The 23,393-nt window shown below is 44.9% G+C and overlaps 1 protein-coding gene across 3 annotated transcripts in view; it reads right to left on the minus strand.

The window, feature by feature from the left end:
- CHKA (choline kinase alpha) overlaps positions 1–23,393 on the minus strand; it is a 42,935-nt gene that overhangs the window by 10,019 nt on the left and 9,523 nt on the right. The window contains exons 2-7 of one of the 3 annotated variants that reach the window (XM_074336832.1): positions 18,918–19,033; positions 8,971–8,999; positions 7,889–7,942; positions 3,792–3,905; positions 1,430–1,563; positions 931–1,035 (exon numbers count right to left, since the gene is read on the minus strand). In XM_074336832.1, coding sequence (XP_074192933.1) covers positions 931–1,035; positions 1,430–1,563; positions 3,792–3,905; positions 7,889–7,942; positions 8,971–8,999; positions 18,918–19,033 — 552 coding nt within the window. The remainder of the gene's footprint in view (positions 1–930; positions 1,036–1,429; positions 1,564–3,791; positions 3,906–7,888; positions 7,943–8,970; positions 9,000–18,917; positions 19,034–23,393) is intronic. The other 2 variants (XM_019717496.2, XM_074336831.1) reach the window with 2 other exon arrangements.

The following is a 23,393-nucleotide window of genomic DNA, read 5'->3' on the forward strand; positions in this document are numbered from 1 at the left end:
CCGCAAGCCTAGCACTGCCTGAGCGCTCCAAACCAGCACCAGCCTCTGGGTAATTCTGCCACGTGAACTCGGAACTGTCGTCTGTGGGGACAGCTCCACAGCAGCTCACAGAGATACACACACACGGGCCCTGAGTCCAGCTGGCAGGACCTGTGTTTGCACACAGGCCTTCCTCTCCTGGAGGAGCCCTTCCCGCGGCTGCTGGCCTCGGCCTGCACGCCCTCCGCAGAGGGCCAGTCGCTGACCACTGACCAGAGCAGATCGCTCTGGGTCAGTGTATGCTGGCCTCTGCTTTCCTTCACAGCACTAATCACAACGTAACATTTTTGTTTATTTGTTTATTTGTTTTCCGTCCCTCGATAAAATAGAAGCTCCTTGAAGAATGTCCTGGTCACCATTCCCTTACCACCAATCGTGAGGCCCAGCCCAGCAGATACTCAAATACTGAGTAATTAAAAGTGTGACTACTCCCCCAGGGGGTGCGTGCTAGGAGCCAGCACCCCATACCCTGAAGACACCAGGTAGCGTCTACTCAGAGGCTGGCATCAAACTTCTGACTCCATTTCCCCCCGAGCTTGGGCTGAACTGTTCCCCTCACCTGTGGACACTCCCCATTCCCCAGCCTGCGCCCATGGTTTGTTGTGTCGGTTTTGTTTCAGGAAAAGCCTATTGCCCTAGTCTCCAGCCATTCCTCTGGAATCTCACTTCCGCCACCAAACCTTCGTGGATGACCAGAGAAGTGACAGCGCTCATATAAAACTGCAATTCCAGATGGTAAAATTCATGTTTAAACTCATCCTGCAAAACCAATGTAAAGGCCACTTGAGGCAATCCTGAATAACGGTCACCGAAGACTGTTTCAGTGCCTAAGAAAACTTCAGCTTCTGGACAGCTGCGCTTACTAAGTCAGGAATGGAAGCAAACGCTCACCTCAGGTTCTCCAGTTCCAAAGGCAGGTTGTAACTGAGGAATCGGTGCAGCTGCTTCAGCCGAGCTTCCCCGGTAAATTTAATTCTCAGCACTTGATTTAGGTACCTTGAAAAAAAAAAAAAGAACAAAAAGGCCTTGCTCAATTCACCGTGGTTCGTCCTTGGGGCTCTAGTTAAATGCAACGATGCAATACCAGGGGAACCCTGATCCCCAACACGGGGAGGGGGAGAGGGCATGGGGTTCGGGGCACTCTAGGGAACAGACTTCCTGCTCATCCACCCATGCAGCAGCATTTCTGCAAACGTTTTTTCCTGGTTCAGGAATTGATTTTCACACAGAGGAGAGATTTAGTCATAAGGCAAGATTCAGTTGCCACCCACTGACAACCTGCATACCAGGGGACCAAAGGAGGACCTCCACCCCACGTGGCAAAGCAGTGCTCACCTCTGGGAGCTGCCCCTGGAAAGCTACGTTAGAGCCAAGTGATGTGACCACTTACTTTTCCATTGTTCCAAAAAGCCATTTTGGTTCCTTATTGAATGGCATTTTCATACCATGAAATGTGGCCATTTTCTCAGCTATTTCTGCAGAAATATCTGGCAAACTTAATTGTTCAGTGTCTAATCGCCGGCTCTGAAATAAAAATGGGCATTAGAAAATGGCGTTTAACCAGGTAACCCAAGCAGTGTGAGTGCACACGATCCTAAGAACCAGAAGCCAGATTCTGTAGGGCGTCTAAGTCTCAGCCAAGGCACTAAATCCCCTTTAGAATGGGCACTGTGCCCGAACACAGTGGCCCGACAACTGCTGCGGCACCTCAGTGATGGGCAGGCCACCTCCCCAGGTTGATTTCGTTTTGAACCCTTTAGACTGAGAGAAAGCCCTTGTCACATATAATCTGTGACTTTTCCCTCTCTCCTCTCTACCTAACACTAACAGGCTCAAAACTCCAGGTCTTCAGCAGTTGATTAAGTGACCCCGCATCTAGTTCCTTCATCAGCTCGGACATTTGTAGGTGAGATGTGGTGTTCAGAGAAGGTTCCCATCAGAAGCAGTGCCATGAGCTCAGGTGAGCCTTTTTCCACTGTTCACAGTGGTGTCCCCAGCACCTAGCCTGGCACAGAGCAGGCTCTCAAAGATAGAGGCACCCGCCCAGTGGGACTTACCCCCTGCTTCCTAACGCAGCCCGAGGCCATGCTGCGTTGGCTGTCCTGCCTCAGCCACTCACAGGGAGCTCACAGAAAACTAGGCCTTTCTAGCCTCCCACACGAACTGCTCCCTCCCCAAATCCAAAGAAATATCTCTCTGAAAATCCGAAGTGGTCCAGCACACGGTTAAGAGTCAGTGTCCCCAAGCTAGAGAAACCACAGCTCCAATTCTGGCTTCCATCCTCATTTCAAGGCTACACCACCAAGGGCACATGACGTACACCTCTGTGCCTCATTTCCTGGGGTCTGTGACATGCGAACCATGACATGAAGTCCCTGACAGGGCTGCTCTGAAGTAGGGCAGGCGACGCAGGTGAAGGCACCTAGCCAGGGACGTCTTGACAAGCGACAAGCGGCAGGAGCCTTATGGGAGGAGCTGAAAGTTCAATGAAAGCATCAGACTCAGTCTTAACTCTGGAACCCTCTGCAAATGGCCACGCTGTGCTAAGGACAGAGCACTCGGCTGCTAATGGCAGGACGCCGAGGGCTTCCTAAGGCAGCTCTCAGCTTCCACAAGCTCTGTTAAAAAATGCCAGTGATTTGTTTGGCAACATGGAAAGTTCACAGCTAATGTGCTCAAAGATGAACAATCTCAGGGAAAATTATAAACAAAAGCAGATCCAGGTGCCGAGACAAGTGACAGGGAAGACAGTGAAAGTAAACTGGTACAGGGAGGGTGCCCCTACTTGTTGAAGCACAGCCCCAGGATGGCAGCTGGCACACATGGCACCACTGGGCAGACAGATCACAAGAAGGCCCGTGTCTGGGCTGTGGGATTGGACAAAGGAACCCGCCTTCCTGCTGCCCCCAGCTGGACACAGGGTGAGTCCTGGGGGCAGAGCCTCTCTCTCCTCAGCCTGGTGTCCTTATGCTCGGGGTTACCTGCACAGGCACAGCGGGCGGCCAAGATACCACGAGGTAGGGCATGGAAAGGCAGCCATTGGTGACCCTCGTCCTTAGGGAGCTCACGGGATTAAGAGGGGGAACCCTTCTCATGTGCAGACCTGGCTGCAAGGTTCAGCAGCTCCCCCCAGGTGAGCTGCCACCATGAGCTCCGGAGGCCCTGGCCCTCGGTGGGGGAGGGGAGGGGTGGCGCTGGGCTACACACACAGAACTCCACCCAAGATGGGCTGGAAGGTTACAGCTCCATTAAAAATGCCTCCGGACAGCAAGAAAGAGAAAACAGCCCTGACCCGGAAACAGGGTTGGAGCGAGGCCGTGAAAGGCGGGACGACCTTGACGGTACAAGGAGACGTGAGAGCCAAACAGAGGGAGCCAATGGCAGACAAAGCAAAGAAATGTGGTGGCCCCAAGGGCGGGGAGAGGTGGCCCGTGGTCAGGGCCAGGTGTTGTGCAGCGAGCTCCGTAAGGAAGGCCAGCAGGTGAGGGGAACAAGGTGAAGATCTTGGGGCGAGCAGCTTTGGGGCCAGGGGATGCTAAGGCTCATACGTTTTTGATTTGAATGTATCTTTGCAGGCAAGTCAGAGGTTCTCAGGTAAAAGCAACAGAAATTTGGTTTGATTTCTGATGCAGTTTAATGATGCAGCTCACGTGTACTATTTCAGACCCCAGTCTCTCAGGCTCTTGCAGCAACAAGACAGACTCCATCTCCTGTCCGTGGCACACAACCGGCCAGGGGTGAACACATCTTACCGGGATAAACTGCTCCAGACGGCCTTGTGGAAAGATGCCATATAGCTTAGGCCCGAGTGACCTCTCCGCAAGAATGGCAAACATCACGCTCTCCAGAACCATGGCCTCGGCCCCCTGAAACACAGTAAATACGCAGACGTTACCGGTGCTGACTGCGTCCTGGGCGTCAGAGCACTTCCACGTGACCGTTTCTTCTAACCCCACACCAACGCTACGGTCAGTCCTGCTTCTTCTGATCATCCCCATGTGAAGTACGAAGAAACACAGGTTAATAGATCTTGTAATCTGCAGGGTCCATGCTTGCAAGCACCACACTATATTGATGAAACTTAAAATTCAGGTTTAATTTAGGTCACCGACTCCAAAAATAGCATGTCAATACATTACTGCTTCTATTAATTTTATAATTTGTGTAAATCTCACTCTTGGCTCTTAACAGGCAATACCATCCATTCTGGTGAGGGCTGACGTGCTTTCAGGTGGCCAGTGCTGAGTGAGAGAGACTGGGCCACTGCTCCCTGAAGGGCCTTCTGCCCACTGAACTGGTCTGTGGGTTTAAGAAGTTGGAGAATTACTGATTTAGATCGGGGGGGGGGGGGTGTCTATGTTTTTTTGGCCCAAAGACCCTAGCATGGAGCATTCTAGGTTTCCAAATTCTGCTCTAATCCCGAATCTTGTCCTCTGTCAGTTTATGTCTTCTTGTCAAAACCTCTACGATGCTCTTATGTTCTGTCTCTGTCCTAAAAACAAATGTGGATATATAATAATTTTGCCTTCAAAATCGACCGTTTGGTCTTAATTCAAATGCATTCCTTATTCCTTTTCCCTTAAACAGCAAATTATAGCTTAAGAGTTTCCATCTGTTGGGGTGAAGGAATGGAAAGGAGCCGTTCTTAACCAGAGGTGCCCCCGAATCTCTTCCAGAGCTTTCCAAATGGAGTTCCTACGTGGATGTGTCTGAGGACAGGCGAGCATGTGAAAATGCTTTCAGGGATTCTAATTCACCCTTGTTAAGAAATATGCTGTGGGAAATACGATCTGGAGAGACATTGTTCAAAATAAACGGGGCTCTTTAAATCACACTCACATTACGAAACATGAACTAAGAGAAGCAGGACAAACTCCCAGGCAATAACGACATGAACTCAAGTCAGCGAGAGGAGACAGAGAAAAAAGAAAAGCTACTTGCAAAGGGCAGGGGACCACGTTCAAGTAACAAGTAATTCAGTGACTTTCACATTGTGTGGGGAATGGATTGGCTTGTAATCCCCCACAATTACGGTGTGTAATCCCCACAATTATGGGCTAACCATCACCTTGTGAGGCCCAATCTTTATTTACTAATTTGCAGTTTTGTATATCTGGCTGCTGTGAACAAAACTGTGCCCTCTCAGATTCCTGCGCTGCAACCCTAAGCCACCGTGCGATGGTACTTGGAGGTGGGGGTTCGGGAGGTGACTGGGTTTAGATGCAGCCCTGAGGGCAGGCCCAATAGGATCAGTGTCCTTGTAAGAAGCGACACCAGAGAGTTTGTGCTCTGTCTCCTGCTCTGCCACGTGAGGACACAGCAAGAAGACGCTGTGTGCAAGCCAGCAAGAGGGCTCTCACCAGAACATCCGAGCAGGCCTCCCAACCCCCGACCTCATCCGGCCTCCCGAAGCGAGAAATCACTGTCTGTGGTTTACGCCCCCAGGGTTTGTTACTGCAGCCAAGCAGACTAAGACAACGCAATGCGGACACGGCATTGATCTATTACGTTAATGGGTTTTAGAGCAGGATTTGATGTCACACAAGCTTTAGTTCTTAAACCCTTAGAGAACGACAACAAATTCCTGACAGCGCTCTTCAGCTGGCAAAATGTTTTCTTTCGTTTACTCATCTGACCTGACACCAAACCTGTGCGGAGGTGCAGTCACTGTCAAGGCCAGTGTCAGAGACACCCTATGGGAGCGCGTCCCAGGGTCTGCACGTGGACACAGCTCTGCTCCCGGGAGCTGCTCAGCTTGCCAGGCCCCGCCCTGAATGGAAAGCAAAGGGAGCGCAGGTGGCAGCGTGGGACGAGGCAGCTGAATGTGGCCCCCAGACCAGGCAGTCTGCTGCCATTAGTGGCTGGCTCTTTGCTATCTGTAGAATCTGCCACCTCAGAATTCTGACCCATTCCCCAATGGTTCCCCAAGAGTATGATTAGTATTTTTCCTGCCGAGGAATCAGAATTTTGCTGGGACTAAAACTTGTTTTGTACTTTCCACTGTGTGGAGTGACTACGCTAAAGACCTCAGGGTTGGCACCGTATAAAACACATATGCATCCGATCTAAATACCCCTTAATGCCTGAAGCTTCACTTTCTATAAACAGATTTAGACCCCACTTCATTCTTTCAGGAAGCGTTTTTGCAGACTGCGTCCACTTGGCACAAAGGCTCCTGGGAGCTGACTGCAGCTGAACACACACTGCCCAGAGCCCACCAGAGTGGAATCAGCCCATCCCAGGAATGGCGGAGGGAAGATGGAAGAGACTCAAGAAGGTTCTAATCTCTTCAGCATTGCTCTGAACACTGTAAACAAGAAACACCTTTGTTTTCATGTGATCCCGCCGCTCAGCATTTATTCCCAACAGAAAGAAAGGGGGGATGGTGTATGGAGGGAAGACTCTGGAAAGGAAGAAAATGAAAGAAAACACTAAACCACACACAAGAAATGTGGGCAGGTTAAGGAAAGCAGCTCATCTTGGAATGAGCGGTTCATCTTTCTGTAACCACAGGTCTCCAAACTCCTTGCTGCTTGCTCAGTAAGGAATGTGAGCACCCAGGGAGAGACTGCTGGCAGATGGTGTGAGTTCCAACCAGGGGTCTGGGCTGGAGGACAGGAGCTGGGAAGCTATGGCCTCGAGGAGAAATGCAAGGACCAGGTTTGGATCAGGAGGCCTAAGAACAGAGGGCAGCAAGGGAAGAGGGCGTCTGGCCAAACCGTGGAGAGTTCTGACACTCAAACCACAGGACAGTGAGCCTAGAAAGGAGCGGAGGAAGCAGACAGATCTTTACTGTGTGTCTGCGTCCCGGCTGCCTCAGGGAAGGAAACATTTCAGAAAGGCTGCGGGGCATGTCCAATGCTGCTGAGAAGTCAAAACAAAATGGGCACTGAAACTAGTACACTTTGGGTCTGGCGTCGTGGAGCTCCCAGTGATCCAACATTTCCCACTACCAGGAGGTACAAAGGTCTACACCTGAAGGGCTCAGGATGGGTGAAAACAAATGTCAATCACTTCCCACCCAGTGAGTTCTCAGTGTCACCCCCGAGAGTACAAGTTCCAGAGAATCTAGACCAGGGTCGCCACAGCAGGGCGCATGCAACACTGCACCGAAACATGAGGGGAAAAAAGCATCAGCACTGTTATTCCTCGGTAGTCTGACTCTTCACTACCTATTTATTGATTATTTACTACCCAGCCTACAATTAGTAAATGGTAACATGTGCGCAGATACATGCTTTACACGCACCCTGCATACACTCACTTGTATAGACGGGGACAGGGTGCTCAGAATGTGTGCGCTCTCTGGGGAACCCAGATAAGCGCTCGACTGGCTATTCTGAGCCTCAGAGACAGGACAGGTCAACAAGTCAGTGTCCTCGACCTCCAACACATCTGTGAACATGCGCATTTCAGAAAGTGGGGTCGCTGTGATTCAGATCTTGTAACTGAGGAAGAGGCCTTTCCTACCTGGGTACCATGAGCAGGAAAACACACTCCTGCTGCCCAGGGAAGAGTGGCACTGAAGCAGCTGGGCAGTGACAGACATGATGCCACAGTGCAACCCAGGTTGCCTCCACATCAGAAAGTCACCAAACTGTCATCTCTGAGCACCCCAAATGCTGTTTCGATTGCCCTAAGGACACCGAACGTCTACTGCCTACACTCAGTAGGACTCGGGCACACCTGTGTTCACTCGTCTTACTGAGGCAGCCCTGACATGCCATGCCAGGAGCCCGTCCTCTCAGACAGACGGACAAGGATTCTGCAGGCACTGCCCAACAGGACGGCCACCATCAGCTACCACGTTTACATCTCACACAGATGCAGAATGGACTTCATTACTTACTTGCAATTCATTTTCTTTCTGAGCTTGTTCGGATCCCTCTTTATTACAGGACCTCTATGAATGAGAAAAAGCAAACACTTCCGGTGAGATGGGGAACACTAAGCAACCACCAGAACAGTCGGGGTTAACAAAACATCCCAGATCTTTCACGAGTGTTTCTCAGCCCACTGATGTCATCAGAAGCAGTCTAACGTGCACAACCAGTGTCCAGCACTAGCACAAGACCCGAGGAACCGCTTCGTTTCTTTACAAGCAAAGGGACGAGCTGCTGAGGTCATCAAATAGCTGACTCACAACCATTCGGGTATACCATTCCACAATTTCATTGTTGGAGGAAAGTCGATAGAGGGCGCTCTTCCACTCAGGCCTTCTAAAGACAAGGCAATGAGCAGGCTGAGCGGCACCAGATTAGCTAGGTGGGCCCTTCAGACCAACACTATCCTGAGGGAGGCTTTCTTCCGCAAGAGCAGGGAACGTACACACTGTGGCAAGCGTGGTCAGCACAGAGCTCGGACAGAGAAGAAAGCCCTGTGCGGGCGGGCAACTTGGCATGGGGTCCGCACGGACGGGCCGCCACCTTGCCACTTTCACAGACTAACCCTGCTCGTCAACCTGTCACTAGCTCAATCGGAATTCTTCCTCCGCCAGAGAGGACGAGAGGACGGTGTGAATTTAATCAAGTCCCTAAACTTACTTCACATATTAACATATGAAGGGACACTTTGAGATCATTTTCCTCAGTGAAATTACCAATTGCTGGCCACCAGGACTCCAGCAGTACAACGTCTCGTTCACTAACTACTTTCTGCCAAGTCTCGGGCCACATTCTTTCTTCATGGCACAGATCACCTTTTAAAAGCAACCCCCACCCACTGCTTTAAAAACCTTCATACTATCTTGAATCAGGGGGTCGGGGAAAGCAAGTCAGAAACTTAAGTGTCATGTCAAAATTTTATACTCAAATATTGCCTCTAGAAAGATGCTATTACAATTAAATTAAAGTCTGCATAAGCCAGACAAAGAAGGAAGCCCGTGAAACATTTTAAGGTGAAAGATTCTTGAACATCCCATGAAAAACATACCTTTCCATTCCACAGCTTTATCAAAACACCTGTACCAAGGGTGGAAAGTGTGGACAGGAAACAAAAATGCCACGTTAAGCAACACCAGCTCCTCTAGCAAAAAACCCAGTGATTTAAATAAGCAACCACTCTCGTCCGTCATACACGGAAATAACATTCCACAGACGTTTTAATGTGTTTTATATAAATAGCACATGTTCTAGCTTAGTCATAAAAGTTAACAAAATAAATATCCACGTTCATGAAGCTATCTGCAAAAAGACTTACACTTCGACATACAGTTAAGTACATTTTGTACAAAGCACAGAAAGTACCAATGGGGTACATCATACTTTCATTTGCGTAATGTGCATCTCTCTGATGAGAAGATGTTGCAGGTTAAATCCCGTTACAATGAGATGAAAAATGAAAACACAACAGAAATCCTTTTAGACCTCTGCTGATAGCCTGGTGTATGATGGGATAAGCAACAGCAGGGAGTAATCAGGTATCACGAAAGCTTTCTTCCTTCCTTAACTCTGAAATACTCTCATGACTGCACTGCTGCCTTAGACTGCCATGTGGTCTCCTGCCCCGTGGCCCACGAGTTACTAATGAACAGGGACTGCAACTTCCATTTGCTAGTCTTCCCCCGAAGCACCAAGCAAACCCTGGTGCTCATGCCCTTTCTGGACGGCAGGAGTAAATGAACACTCTTGCGTCATGAAGCTGCAGGTGCAACCGAGGCTGTCAGAGCCAACCCACCAGCTACGGCAAACTCCCATTCGTGATCCGCAGTGGGACAACTGGCGATGGTGTTAATTAGCACGCTGCACGGGGCGGAATGCCCGCCAAACATTACATCATTGTGCTTTGACTCCCCAAGGACAGTGAAGCCCAAAACAAGTTCCATAATCTGACATATTGTATATTGATACTTTGCAGGCAAAGCTTTAAGACAGATAAGGAATTTGGATAGCCTACTAAATTTGTTGTAACGGGATTTGACCTGTACAAAATGCTAAATGACTATGGTTATTCCTCTGCTGTTATTACTGGAACTGTATCTTCTTAGGGAGATACAGTGAAACGGGTTACTTAGCCAACAGAAGTCCCTTTCCCTTGTCTAATGGTGCTCTCGAAAGCAAGTCACTTCATCTGACGTTAGAGCTGGCTTAGCTCCCAAGGCCATTCCTTTGTACCATGAGCACCATTAAGTGACAATAAATCCCATTAACAATTTCCCCGCCCTGCCCATGCCATTCCACCCCAAATGAATGCGTTACTTGTACCATAAGAGCACCATCATGAAGGCAAGATGGACTTCTGCATAGTCAACCCTCTGTTCTGTTTCCTCAGTACAGAATGGTCAGGTTCCCTCAAGCCTGTAAACAAGAAGAGTAAGACTAGGAAATCTCAAACTAAGAAGATACTCATGAAAAGGTGAACGAGGCCTCCTCCTGAGGTGAGCCGAGAAAAGAAAGACTCACATTGCCAAAAAAAAAGAGGGCAGAGAAATTTTCTGTCTAGGAAGACAGGAAGTAAAATGTATTTTGGAATCGGTGGCCTTTTACTTCAGAGGCACAAACTTATCTGAAGCAGACATGAAAATAAATTACGCAAATATGTAATGACTCCAAATTGTTTGCCAACTAACTTGCATGTTAATGAAAATTAGTTTTTGTAAGATATAAAATAAAACTGAAAAAAATTTTACATTTATTAGAGATTTGAACACTGACTGGTTATTTAATATTAAATCATTAAAAATTTTTGATGTGAACATTACTGTGGTCATTTTTTTAAAAAAATCATCTTATATAGATACCAGATTGAAACATTCATAGAAGAAATAATATGATGTCTGGAATTTGCTTCAGAATAACCCCGGAGAATGAATGATGGTAAAGATGAAAGAAAACTGGTCAGAGGCAAAGACGGATTTTGGGCACTTGGGTTTCATTATACTCCTCTGGTCTACTTTGTATATATCTGAAATTCTCCATAAAAAAATGTTTTGTAAAATAAACACTTGACATTTTGTAAAATGTCAAGACCTAAGAAGTCAGAATGCATCAAATATGCTTAAGAAGACACTTTGAATTACACATTTTAAATGGGTGAATTGTATGGTATGAAGATGCTACAAAAACAAATAACCCAAAAAAGAAGACACCCAATGATAATTAAAAATATACTGCCACTGGCTTCCTTCCATCTTCCTCATTCTTTTCTTTCTATTTAGGGCTTGGTTTTCAAGAGAATCTCTAAGTATACATGGTTTCATTACAATCCATGTGTTCATTAGATTGTGATGTAGGAAATAAATTAGTAGCAATAATAAAGGGGGTATGGTTTATATTTTGTTTTAAAATTATACATTTTAAAAGCTGAAACAGATTTTAATTGGCCAAGAACTTTTAAACTTAAAGCCTAAATTCCCAAAAGCTTAAATTCTATTAGATAGGAAATAGGAGAGAATAAAGGACTTCCGTTTTTTACTTTACACACTTCCATACTTTAAAAAGTGTTTAAAAGTGTACGTTAACTTTTATAATAAATATATTTGGTACAAGGTTTCAAATATTGCTTTTCTGAAAAAACAAACACATTTAAAGGCTCTTGGACTTACAAGATCATGAAGAAAAGTTAAGTGTTTATATTACAAGTTATCAGCTTTCAAAATATTCTATTTCATGACTTGAAAAGGTGAAAATGCATAGGTAGTAAAACAACTTTGGGGGCGAAGTAAAATGAGGAAGTATCACCTGATTGAATTTTGTCGTATATAATTTTATCATATATAATTTAAGTTATCTGATGTTCTATAATCTAACCAGTTTCTTTCTCTCAATTTGTTTAAGTCATTGGGCAGAAAAGGTTCTTCTCACTGGCCAGTTCTTAACACGTTGCGTACGGATCACGAGAATCTTCGTTTTTTTCTGAGCCATGCGTTAAGGACGGATAACAAGAATTCTCGTTTTTACTGTTGACTCTTTTTACTTTGCATATTTTATTGAATTATTTGTAGAATAATTATTTATAGAATAATTTATTTGTAGAATCTATTATTTATAGAAAAATAATAAATGACATAGAAGCATTTACGCTTTAAAGAGAAGAGTGCATTTTAAAGTAGTTTCTTTTAAAAACCTGCCGGAACAGAGGGGTATAAGGAATTTAAACCCCGCCGTACGCAACGTGTTAATAAAAGGTTGCTCTCATGATGGCGAGGTAACTGGCTTTATGATCCAACTGCTTGCATCCAGCCACATTTGTGAGACGAAATGCAGCGGCACCTGGGTTTTCCCTGAAGTGGATGTGTGTATGTAAATAAATTAGTCCAAGTGGCATGAAGTGGCACGCAACTATTTAAATGTCACTTATAACCTGAAACATTTATCTTCAAAGTATCTTTAAAGATACTGTGTGAGCGGCTCAGGGGACAGGCTGGGGAAAGTGCTGCAAAGAATGACGTGTCATTATGCTATTTAAGAAATCAAACCATCAATTACAGATGTTATAATAAAGAAGTAGTATTATGTTAAATATAATGGTGGCTACAGAAGTAAAAAGATACAAATAAGAGTGTTTCATAGAAACATGGAGGACATTCTCTTCCTCCCACCGGCCCCTCCCCACCACGAAAGAACTACATGTATTGATTGTCTCTTTTTAAAAGAGGCTATGGCCATGTAAAAGAGGAGTTGCTTGTAGCCTTTTAAAACTGCTTTGGAATCCAGATGAGTGATTAAGAAAGAAGAATCCAAATGTTAACTAGACTCAACTTCTAGGTCACCTAAGCCGTGGTCCAGGAAAATCACGCCTGTCTCCACTGACCTGCGATCACCCTCAGGAGCTGAGCCCCGAGCCACTGCCAGTACTCACCCTGAGATAACACGTGTGCTGCCGTCTTCTGAACGCTCAGTAACTGTGACCCTCATTTAGTCCTAACGTGACATGGGCTTCTTTACTGTGCAGCCTGTGGCTTTGAAGACTTGTGAGATGCACCCTGGTTTCTGACCACACTCAATTCATCCTCTAGGAGAGAAAAAATTCTCAATACGAGGATGGCATCATCCTTGTTAATGAGGGGACTACGTTCCATCTCTCCAGTGAGCTGGGGCAGGGCAAGTGTGGGAATCCTGACTCCACAGAACGTACAGCAGTCACGTGGCTGTCAATTACAATTTTTGCAGTACGTTTCCTTCTCAATGTTACCAACCTTCCTTCTCCCGGGTTTCTATGAAAACATTCTGTAATTATTGCTGTTATGGTTTTTTACAGCATTTTCTGAAAATACATATTTTACCGAATACATTAAAATGTGAGATCACAACGCAGTGATTTAAATTATAGCTTCTGTGATTTTTTTAATGAGCACATATGAATTGTAAGAATTTAAACAGACAAGTGAGTTCTAACATTTTATGGGAGTCTCTAAAGTGTCTTCAATTATCCCAAGGAACATTCTAAACCAATTCGATTCTTTTGACCTTGGCCCAATTGGAAGACTTGACGAGTACCAAGAGGAGACTAGAACTCGCGCTCACATAAGTCAGTAGAAAGAGGTGAGTGGAAGGAAGCCTTGGTACAGAAGGTCATATCAGGACCTTTTCAAAATGTATGTCTGATCCCGGGTAACCTGCTGCCAAGACTCCTGAGGTTTCCGAGGCAGAAGCACCTTGGGCATAAACACCCCAAGTGTCCTCCGGGAAGCAACACGTTGGCAGGGGGGCGCCCTGGCTTCTCCAGCCTCCAGCTTCCACATCGGATCAGCTGCGCTTTCTAAAGGTATAGGGGCCCCAGCACAGACATGAAAAAGGGTACTCACAATAAGGACAAGTTTGTTTCCAACTCTGACCACAATATCAATATATATACAATGTTTCCTTCATGCTGAAAGTGGTATGAAGGAAGAAAAAGGTTCATACTTCAATTGAATTCTCAAATTGAGGCCCATACATTTCTAAAATTACTAAATGTTTACATTTTCTACTGAGGAAACAGAAGAAGGGGATCAGATTTGCCTTGGACAAAAAAAACCAAACCACCCCCAAATCAAAAAGTGACATATTCGATACATAACATTCTGACATCTTCCTAATCACTGTACCTGGTTAAGCACAGCACAAACTGTACCTGGTGCTACTTAACAATAAGCATTACAACTTTCTTCTTACAAAGCATTTCTTGAAACCAAGAACTAAAAGAAAGAAATGGAAGCTATAGAGAATGCTCCGACTTCAGAGGGCTCATACTATACCGTGAATCGTGTCTGTCACCTGGAAACCAGAGTGCTCCAGGCACGATCGCATGGACAAGCCTGCAGCAGAGAACACATGCACATACAGCTAAAGTGGTACATTACCCCCAGTGCCCTTCACGCCCCCCAACACAAAGCCATTCCTTCCCAAGAGGGGTGGGCTGTGGTCGCATCATCGTTCCAGGGGCCAGAAATCTGCATTGGCTTCATGCTATAAATCTCAAACATTGAAGACCAGCAAGACAAAGACACTTTGAATATGTCAAAATTAAACACAATAGTCTGTGGTTTATTTAGTTATCAAAAGAAGGCACCAAAGCAGGTATGGAAGGGTTGTAGGTAGTAACCTGGAGACTACCTTTGGCGAGTACTAACTGAAGAACTACTAGGTGAGCCCAAATGGGAACATGCAATACTAGAAGTGTTTCACTTCTGAGAGGGAAGTTTTGACTGCCTTAGAAATAGATACAATTACACCATACTCAAAGTACAAGGGGATTTTCTTTAAAGCAGAGTAAACAAAACTTCAACCCTACAACAATGAGAAAAAAATACAGAATTCGGTATTTAGTTCCCAGGGATGGGCTCTCGGTCCCTGGGGACAAGCAGGGCTCTCTGTGAGGGAACATCAGTCAGACAGTAAGTGTGACCTTAGTTCCACAGAGAAATGTTTGCGAGCAGTCAATTTCTCAGAAGCCAGTAGTTTAATATTAACTATCTATGGATTGTTCCATACGTTACTGTGGTTTAATTTTTAATTAAACTGGGGTTAAGAGAAAACGGGGAAGATACCATTCTGTTTTCTGCATTCAAAAAAGACTGTGTCCCAAATTTGAATCTTTTGATTCCAAGCTAACACATATCTGCGTTGTGCCTTGATGCCTTGACTTTATTATGGTTAGTACTCAAACAAGCACTAATATTAGCCTTCTGTTACTCAAAAAACTAAACAAAAACATTTTCCTAGACAACACTTGCGAGACCTTTGATGTGTATCATAGACACTCATGCCTGTGAGACGGTTCCAAATGGTGAGGCCCAATCTCTCCATTCATGCACAGAGGGCCTGGCTCACACAGCGTTCTGACAGAGGAAGGGGCAAACCAGTCCTCTGAGACTGCCGCCAACTGGCACAGGTGACACGGAATGACCAATACATACTGACATTTGTGTCTTCCACAATTCATGATAAATAAGCAAACTGGTTACGCATAATCAGCCAAACTTGCTTCTTTGAAAAGGCTGCTACTGGACGTTGCAGAGCTCATGTTCCTTCCCGTATCAGAAAGGAAAAAAATCAGGTTACATTTATAGCTAATTTTATCGTGTCAAGCTCTCTTCTAGCAGTGACATCTCTTACCACAATGGCAAAAGCTAAACTAGTACTTTTCAAAACTCCTATTAAACCATCCGACTTAGGGGCTATTTTATAGTTGAATTCGGTTTTCATTGTCTACACAGCAAATGAAAACAACCTCCTCCTCACTGAAATTAAAACTAGTGCCTGTGAAATAGACACTAAACTATATTGACATGTACTGTTTTAAGATCAGACCAGTAATTTTAGTTTAATAATTTCCTACCAATAATATTGGATAGCTGTTTTTCAAAGCTGTGTGTTTTACCTTGTTTTACAGTCCAAAAGGACCCATTCTTCTCCTTTGTCCCACACAGGACTTTTCTTAAGCCCCTGAAAGGAACAAATCCTAAACAAGACCTCTGGAGTCTGCTGATGGCTCATTTCATATGGAAATAAGGACTATCTGTGGGACAGGAACTGTGGGCTTTAGCCCAATGGGAAGGTTTTACCTCGGGATTTCTGCTACTTAACCCTTAGCGAACTGCACCAATGAGCAGTCATTTCATTGCCACTATGGAAATAAGGGAAGTAAGACATCTCGCAACACCAAGATGAAGAAAAACGAGGAAGCTGAGAAGCATCTAATTATTTTAAACCAAGTCTCTTGTAAATGATTGTAAATATAAATCAAAGAAATATTTCTACGTAATATCTGATTCTCACAGAGGTAAAACAATTCAAAAGCTGAAAACAAGGGGGAGAAAGGGAAAGAGGGGACATACTGAACTAAATTGGTCTATCATATAATTAAGTAAAACAGCAAAATATTCTGAGAAAATACACAGGTCTATTACTATGTGCAGTCATCAATTAACATTTTTCCAGAAAGAAGCTGATTTTAACCCACCTTAAAAGGATGCTACAACTGCATTTATATATCCAATTTAGGGAATACTAGTTATATTTGTATAAATACACATACACATATAGAAATGTGTGTGCTTTCATCTAAGGTGGAGTTATCAAAAAAAAAAAAAAGGAAAATGTAACATTTAAGTTGTACTGTACCTTGTTTCCCCGAAAATAAGACCTAGCCGGACCATCAGCTCTATCTCATGAGTCCTCTGGAGCAAAAATTAATGTAAGACCCGGTCTCGTATATTATATAAGTATTAACAATGACCAACAGTGTACATCGGTCATTAATGTCTGAAATTCGAACCGGCAACAAGTGCCCCTGAAAAACCCTGAAGAACCTGGGGACCAAAAATATTTAAATTTGAGGTTGTAGGTTTCATAGTTTTGCTAAGGGTCTCCTACGTCAATTGTGAGACTATCAACATCCGCTTATCACCCGTCCTGAAAGCTGCTCATTCCTCTTTCCAGTCAACATGCTTTCAGGCGTAGTTTCCAGCTGTTATCAGCAGATGAAGTTTCAGGAATGGAAACTAAACTTGCCTAATAAAATGGCAAGTATTCTATTAGTTTGGTAAGAGTTAGTTCCATTTTAAGTGGCTTCAATTATTCTGCTATTTACTTTTCTGAGTTACCCAACAGTCTTTTTTCCTTAAAAATAAATAGGGACATAGAATTCTGTTAAATTCTATTTCCAGACATTTCTACTGCATTTAAGTACTTACTGTACAGTAATAATTCTAGACCGCTAAACCTTCTAAAAGGACAAGATATTAACTACTGATAGTAGTTTTTATTAGAGAATCTTTATTAGGGAAAAGCTAACTAGGTCACAGGCTGCGATGTAGCTGGATCTCACTAAGCTACCCATCCAGTAATGCAGCACATTCTAGAGCTGTGCTGGCCAGAGCATTAGACACCAAGCTTCATGTGACTGTTTTCAATTTAAATGAATTAAAATGTAAAATGTCATTCTTCGGCCGCACCTGCCACATTTATTCGACAGCCACGTGGAGCTGGTGCCGTGCCCTGGACAGCACGGCTCCAGAGCCCTCCCTCACCTCGCTGCCTGCCCTGGGGCTCTAGACCCAGCGCAGGGCTGATGCCTCGCGGGGTCGAGCACCTGGAGGAGTGCAGCGTGCATGTTGCAAATGCTTCTGTTTAAGTTATAAATAGAAACAAAAGCTTCATAAATCAGATTTAAATAATAGTCTTATCACATGCAATTCCAACAGCTAGTAATTAAAGCATTTTTCAAGTATTGCTTCAATGAAAACACACAAATGACCAGAAATGGGACTTGTTATAGAATGTAAAAGTCCTCAAAGAAAAAATGGCATTAAAAGTGCCAAAAGGACAGTAATCGTGTATTTCAGAAACTGCAATTAAAAAAGAAATCAAACTGTACGATAACACAAGAACCTTTCCTGCCTGTGTATTATCATCAGTAAGGGGCACGGTCAGCTGTATGCACCTAAGTACAAATGGCCTCAGATTTCCTCAGCCAAGTGCACATGACCTCAGCTGGCTAATAACTTGTTTCCAATTCTTTCAGATCCTACCCACCTTCACAGCTTGACAGGGTCAAGGAAAAATTATCCAGCGAAAAGGGTCAGTCACATATGACAATTTTAAAAATGAATTAATACCTACAGTGCAAATTTTAACTCTTAATATTTCTAAACATAATCAAATTATCAGACATGGACATGACCTTCTTTTCAGATTGAGCTTCAAAGAGACTAGCGTTTTAAAAAATTAAATCAGAAAACTAGTCTCCATTTCATGAAAATAAAAATGGGCCCTTTCAAAGAAGATTTAAATGGATACCAAAATTCTACCACAGAAATATATCCACCAAACATTTGTATGTGTGGTCAGTAAAATAGTAAATTAATGGTAAAAACAGTAAAACAAAAACAAAAACAGATATTTGGGATGTCCTACAATTGGTTAAGACAATTATACTTGAAAATTAGATTCAATTAAGTAATACGAAAATTTACAAAGATTATAAATCTAACAAATTCAAAGTTTTAAAGAAATCTCAAAGGGAGATAGTTAATAAATTCAGCTTCACTGAGATCATACTTGGTCCACTGGAACTAACTATCCTGTAAAACCTTTTTGATTATGTTATAAAAACAATACCTTCTCCACATTAGAACCTAAGTCTGAGCTGAAAATCTCAATGTATGGAAAACTGAAGCATCGTTAAGGACTAGTAAAGACTTAACCAACATCCTACCTTCTTTGGATATAAAGCTGGGAATGTTTGCACTAGTTTCCTAATTAATATTAAATAAAAACAGGAATTCTCTTAGCAAATAAACAAAAAGCCAAACTGTGCAGCCCAATTAAAATGAGCAGTATATTTAAATGGCTCTAATACCAGCACTGAAGTACGTAAAATCTCTTCCCAGGTAATTTGGGAAGGAGGATTAAAACCGTGAACTGGCCCCTCCCGTCCCCAAGCAGCGCAGGAACTCACCATCTTTAAAATGGCGCCATACAGCCGCAGGAGCACTGTCCGGGGCTCGTCACCAGTGGTGGCCATGGTGTCGGGTAAGGAGCACTGGAACAGCATGTTACTGAGGCCACCCCTGTGGGAAAGAAGAGGGCGACAGTCAGGGTGTGCATTTGGAAGGTAAGCTAAGGCGCTCTTCTAGGGTGACGACGACGGAGGAGAAGGCAGGATCCCACGAGAACTGCTCTCGCTGTCTTCATTCTCAGGACACTTGCAACACAAATGATTAACTCCAGTTTTCAGATCAATTCCATCAGCCACACTAAAAACAGGCAAATCCCCAATCTGTTCTTCTAGGTTGGCATTGGGTTTGTTTTCTCTTTGTTTGTTTTGAACTACATGTGTGCCCCTGCACATGGCAGTGGCCTCTAGAGAACGCCAAGGAGCCGAGCCGAGCTCTCTCCACCCTGGAACGGGGATCCCACAGGCAGTCCTGCCCCACATTCTCCCATGATTCCTCATTTCTACTATACTGCATTCCCATAATTAGCAGGTTAAAATCTTGGGGCAATACTTAAACCACACCCTCCAGGATTTTCACTTGCGGTCCACTTCCAAGACCTACCCCTTCCATATCAGTGTTAGTAAAAATTTCTCAACCGATTCTGACTAACACCTTTTCAAAAACCTGCAACATTAACTGGTTCTTGGAGCATTCAGAGGAAATGGAAGACGTCAATACCCTACATGTTCCACTTTGACTACAGATGACAAGAAACAACTTACAGGGGCCAAACAGGAAGTAATAGCCTTGGGGACAAATCACCTGCCACGGTTGGAAATGACTGGGTACAGAGGGAAGTTGGCTAATGCAGAAATTACAGTTACGTGATGGAATACAAAATATTGCACAATCAGGAATTACAGACAAGAAGCACCCCACCTGTAGTGACACCAGAGTCCCTCAATAAATCCTACCTAGTTAATAAATCGTGAGGAACTATGCAGAAAGAAAGCGCTCTGCTGGAAGCTAGGCTAGGGTTATACAAAATTGAAATATGCTCGGGTCCCTGCCCTCGAGAAACTTCTGTTCTGATGAAGGCAGCAGATATAAAACTAAGATAGAATTCAAAATCACAGGACAGTGTCTACAACTATATATATGCTTCAGTAAATCCTGAGTCGATACTTGCTTTCCAGATGCAGCAGGATCAGATGGCAGTATATGCCTAACTTGTAGAGAGGTTACCCGCAAATCAGAACACAGCTGTCTAGAATGGCATCCCCCAGTCACAGGAGCCACCAGCCTCTTTCCCTGTTCTATCCATGAACAGTCTGGTCTAGTCAAGCAACGCTCCCAAAAGGATGGCTAAAATACAAGCTAATTTACATCATCACATGCCCAGTCACACAGGGATTGTGAGCGTACCGAGAAGCACTGCCGAGAAATATGAAGCAAGAGAAACGGTTGGGTAAGAGGAAGAAAATCTGTATTTGGAGGTTGTTAATGCTGCTGTATTAGCGCCAAGGTAACAATTTGGAAAGTTCTGCTCCAGGGGCAGACATTCCCCTCCCTGCCTTTGGCAGGAGAACCCAGGCAGCCACGTGCTCAGCATCAAGACTCGACTTACCAGCTGCCTTTACAGCTGGCTGTGCCCGTGCGACCAAGTGCTGGCAAATAAAACGTAGGCATGCCATGTTTGTGTGACTTCTGGGAAATCAACTTAACAACACGTGCCCGTGCACCCTGGCCCTCTCTCCCTGCCCTCCAGCCTGCTGTCTGGAACAAGGAGGCCCCGGTGTGTCCATAGCTAAGCTATTGTGTCTGAGCTCCAGGCTTCTGTGTGATGCTGGCCTCTGTCAGTTACGTAGCTCCTTGATCAGTTGCTCCCGAATGGCTTAGGTTCTGCCAGCGGGGCACTGGGGGGGGCTGGAAGGCAGGAGGAGGGAGAAGATGTGTTTGCTTGCTGCTCCTGTTTGCGCTGCAGTAGCAACACGGCTGCTAAGCCATGGCAGCTGTTCCAGTCCCCACTTCTTTTGGCAACCCCAGAACCAGCCTTAGGGCACCCTCCTGGGGTACCAGCTCAGAGGTCCAAGCCCAGCTCCATGAGGATGGGCCTCAAGTTCTGAGATGCCGGCAAGAGCCAAGCAGCGCCCTTTCCTCAGAGGGTGGCCCCACTGCCGGGAGGGCCCCTGCTCGGAGCTTCCAGGTTCTATCATCTGACCTCCTCCCTTTGTTCCCCGGCCCCAGGAGTGGGGCTGCTTCCCGCAGTTACTACTTTAATCACTGCTGTGTTCCCTTTCTGCCTTTTCAGTTTTTCTAACATCTGTCCACACAATTCCCTATATTGAAGTACCTAGTGTTGTTTCTTTTCTTGCCAGGGTCCTAACTGACATACGGCCACAGCTTTAGAAGCTTCTTAGACCGAGAAGGACCACATCCCAGGTACAGCCGAACAGTGAGCTGAAAGGGGCCTGCATCCCCGTCAAGCCTGTGGAGCTGCCGTACCGGCCCGGCTGGGCCACTTCTGGAGCCTCTAACATAAAGGGAAATTCATTTCTATGTTATTTAAGCCACTGTTACTCTGGAGTTTTCTGCTGTAAGCAGCTAAACCTAGTGCTGAATGATACAGCCCATCACCACATCCATCTACCCTGTTTCCCCGAAAATAAGACCTCGCCGGCCAATCAGCTCTAATGAGTCTTTTGGAGCAAAAATTAATACACAACCCGGTCTTATTTTACCATAAGACCTGGTATAATATAATACCTGGTCTTATATTAATTTCTGCTCCAAAAGACGCATTAGAGCTGATTGTCGGGCTAGATCTTATTTTCGGGGAAACACGGTAGGTCTGTTCTTCCAATGTGGAAACCCCTCCTTCTCTGCTATCTAAAGACTACCTACTGTCTAAGACCAAGTTCAAAGTCCAACTCTGACAAGAAGCTTTCACCACCTTCCCTGCTGGCTCCCTGAGGGCCAGGGTAATCTAACTTCAGTTCTCAGGCTCAATGGCCCCAATTCTACTCTCATGGATGCTCAATAAAGGTTTTCTGAAAATGACACCAACCAGCAGCATCTTGTCCCATGAGTCTGCCCTCTCCAAACTCCTCCGTTATGTTCGATGACGGCCTTACGTTGTTCTCTGACAGGTGTGGTGGACTGGCTCCCTAATTAGACTGTAAGCTCCCGAGGCACAGCTGCATCTTCCTGGGGAAGGCAGCGTGCTAAGAGAAAGACCACAGTCTTCAGAGCCAGAGATTCAAATCCCAACTCTGCCCCTTATTAGCTGTGTAACCTCGGGCACATCACTAAACCTTTCGACCATCAAATTCACTCCCCTAAAAAAAAAAAAAAAAAAAAAAAAAAATTCACTCCCCTGTCACAGAGTAGGACTTCCTGAGTCCCTGTAAGAGCTCAGAGTCACGAAACCCTCGTGCTGCAGTATTCTAAGTATTAGACAAGGATGAATTCATCTCATCCTCCCCACAGTCCTACTAATGGGTGCTGGTATTGCCTCCATGTTACAGATGAGGAAACTGAGGCACACAGCAAGGAAGGGAGTAGCTGAGCCAGGATTCAAATGCAGGCGTATGGCTCCAGGGTCTGATGCCATGAGACATAGAGACAAGGAAGGCAGGCAGCATGTGCCACGCTAAACACGTGGCAGGGGCTGTGGCCGCTGCACATTAGAGCACGAGAACCTTACATCAGGACTAGTCTGTACAAACCTGCCGAGAGCAAATGTCTTTGCTTCCTATGGCTGCTGTAACATAGGACCACAAACATGCAGCTTAAAACAACACACATTTAGTATCTTACAGTTCTGGAGTTCAAAAGCCTGACAATAGGGCTAAAATCAAGGTGTCGGCAGGGCTGTACGTCAAAAGGATATACCACATTCCAGGAAACACATACAAATCAACTAGCAAGGGATTCTGATTGAGCTAATGAATTTCACAGGACACGGGTGACAGGGGAAGGAGGAGTTAATGTTTAATGGGCACAGAGGTGCAGTTTGGAAGATGGAAACATCCTGGAGCTGAAGAGTGGTGATGGCAGCACAACAGTATGAGTGTACTTAATGCCACTGAACTGGAAACTTAAAATGGTAAATTGTACGCTGTGTATATTTTAGAAGGAATGAAGCACTGACACGTGCGATAACGTGGGTGATCCTTACAAACAGTCTGCTAAGTGAACGCAGCCAGTCACCAAATACCACATATTATGATTCCATTCATATGAAATGTCCAGAACAAGGAAGTCGATAGATCTAGAAATTAGATTAGCGACTGCCCGGGGCTAGGGCTGGAGGGGACTAAAGGGGACAGCACTTCCATTTGAGATGATGAAAATGTCCTAAAATGGATTATGGTGATGGTTGCACATACCTGCACGTATACTAAAAACCGCTGAATCGTACACTTTAAATGGGTGGATTGTGGAATGCGAACTGTATCTCAATAAAGCTGTTTTTCAAAAAAGAAAATTG

This window comes from Rhinolophus sinicus, linkage group LG06 (assembly GCF_036562045.2).
Source record: "Rhinolophus sinicus isolate RSC01 linkage group LG06, ASM3656204v1, whole genome shotgun sequence".
NCBI lineage: Eukaryota > Metazoa > Chordata > Mammalia > Chiroptera > Rhinolophidae > Rhinolophus > Rhinolophus sinicus.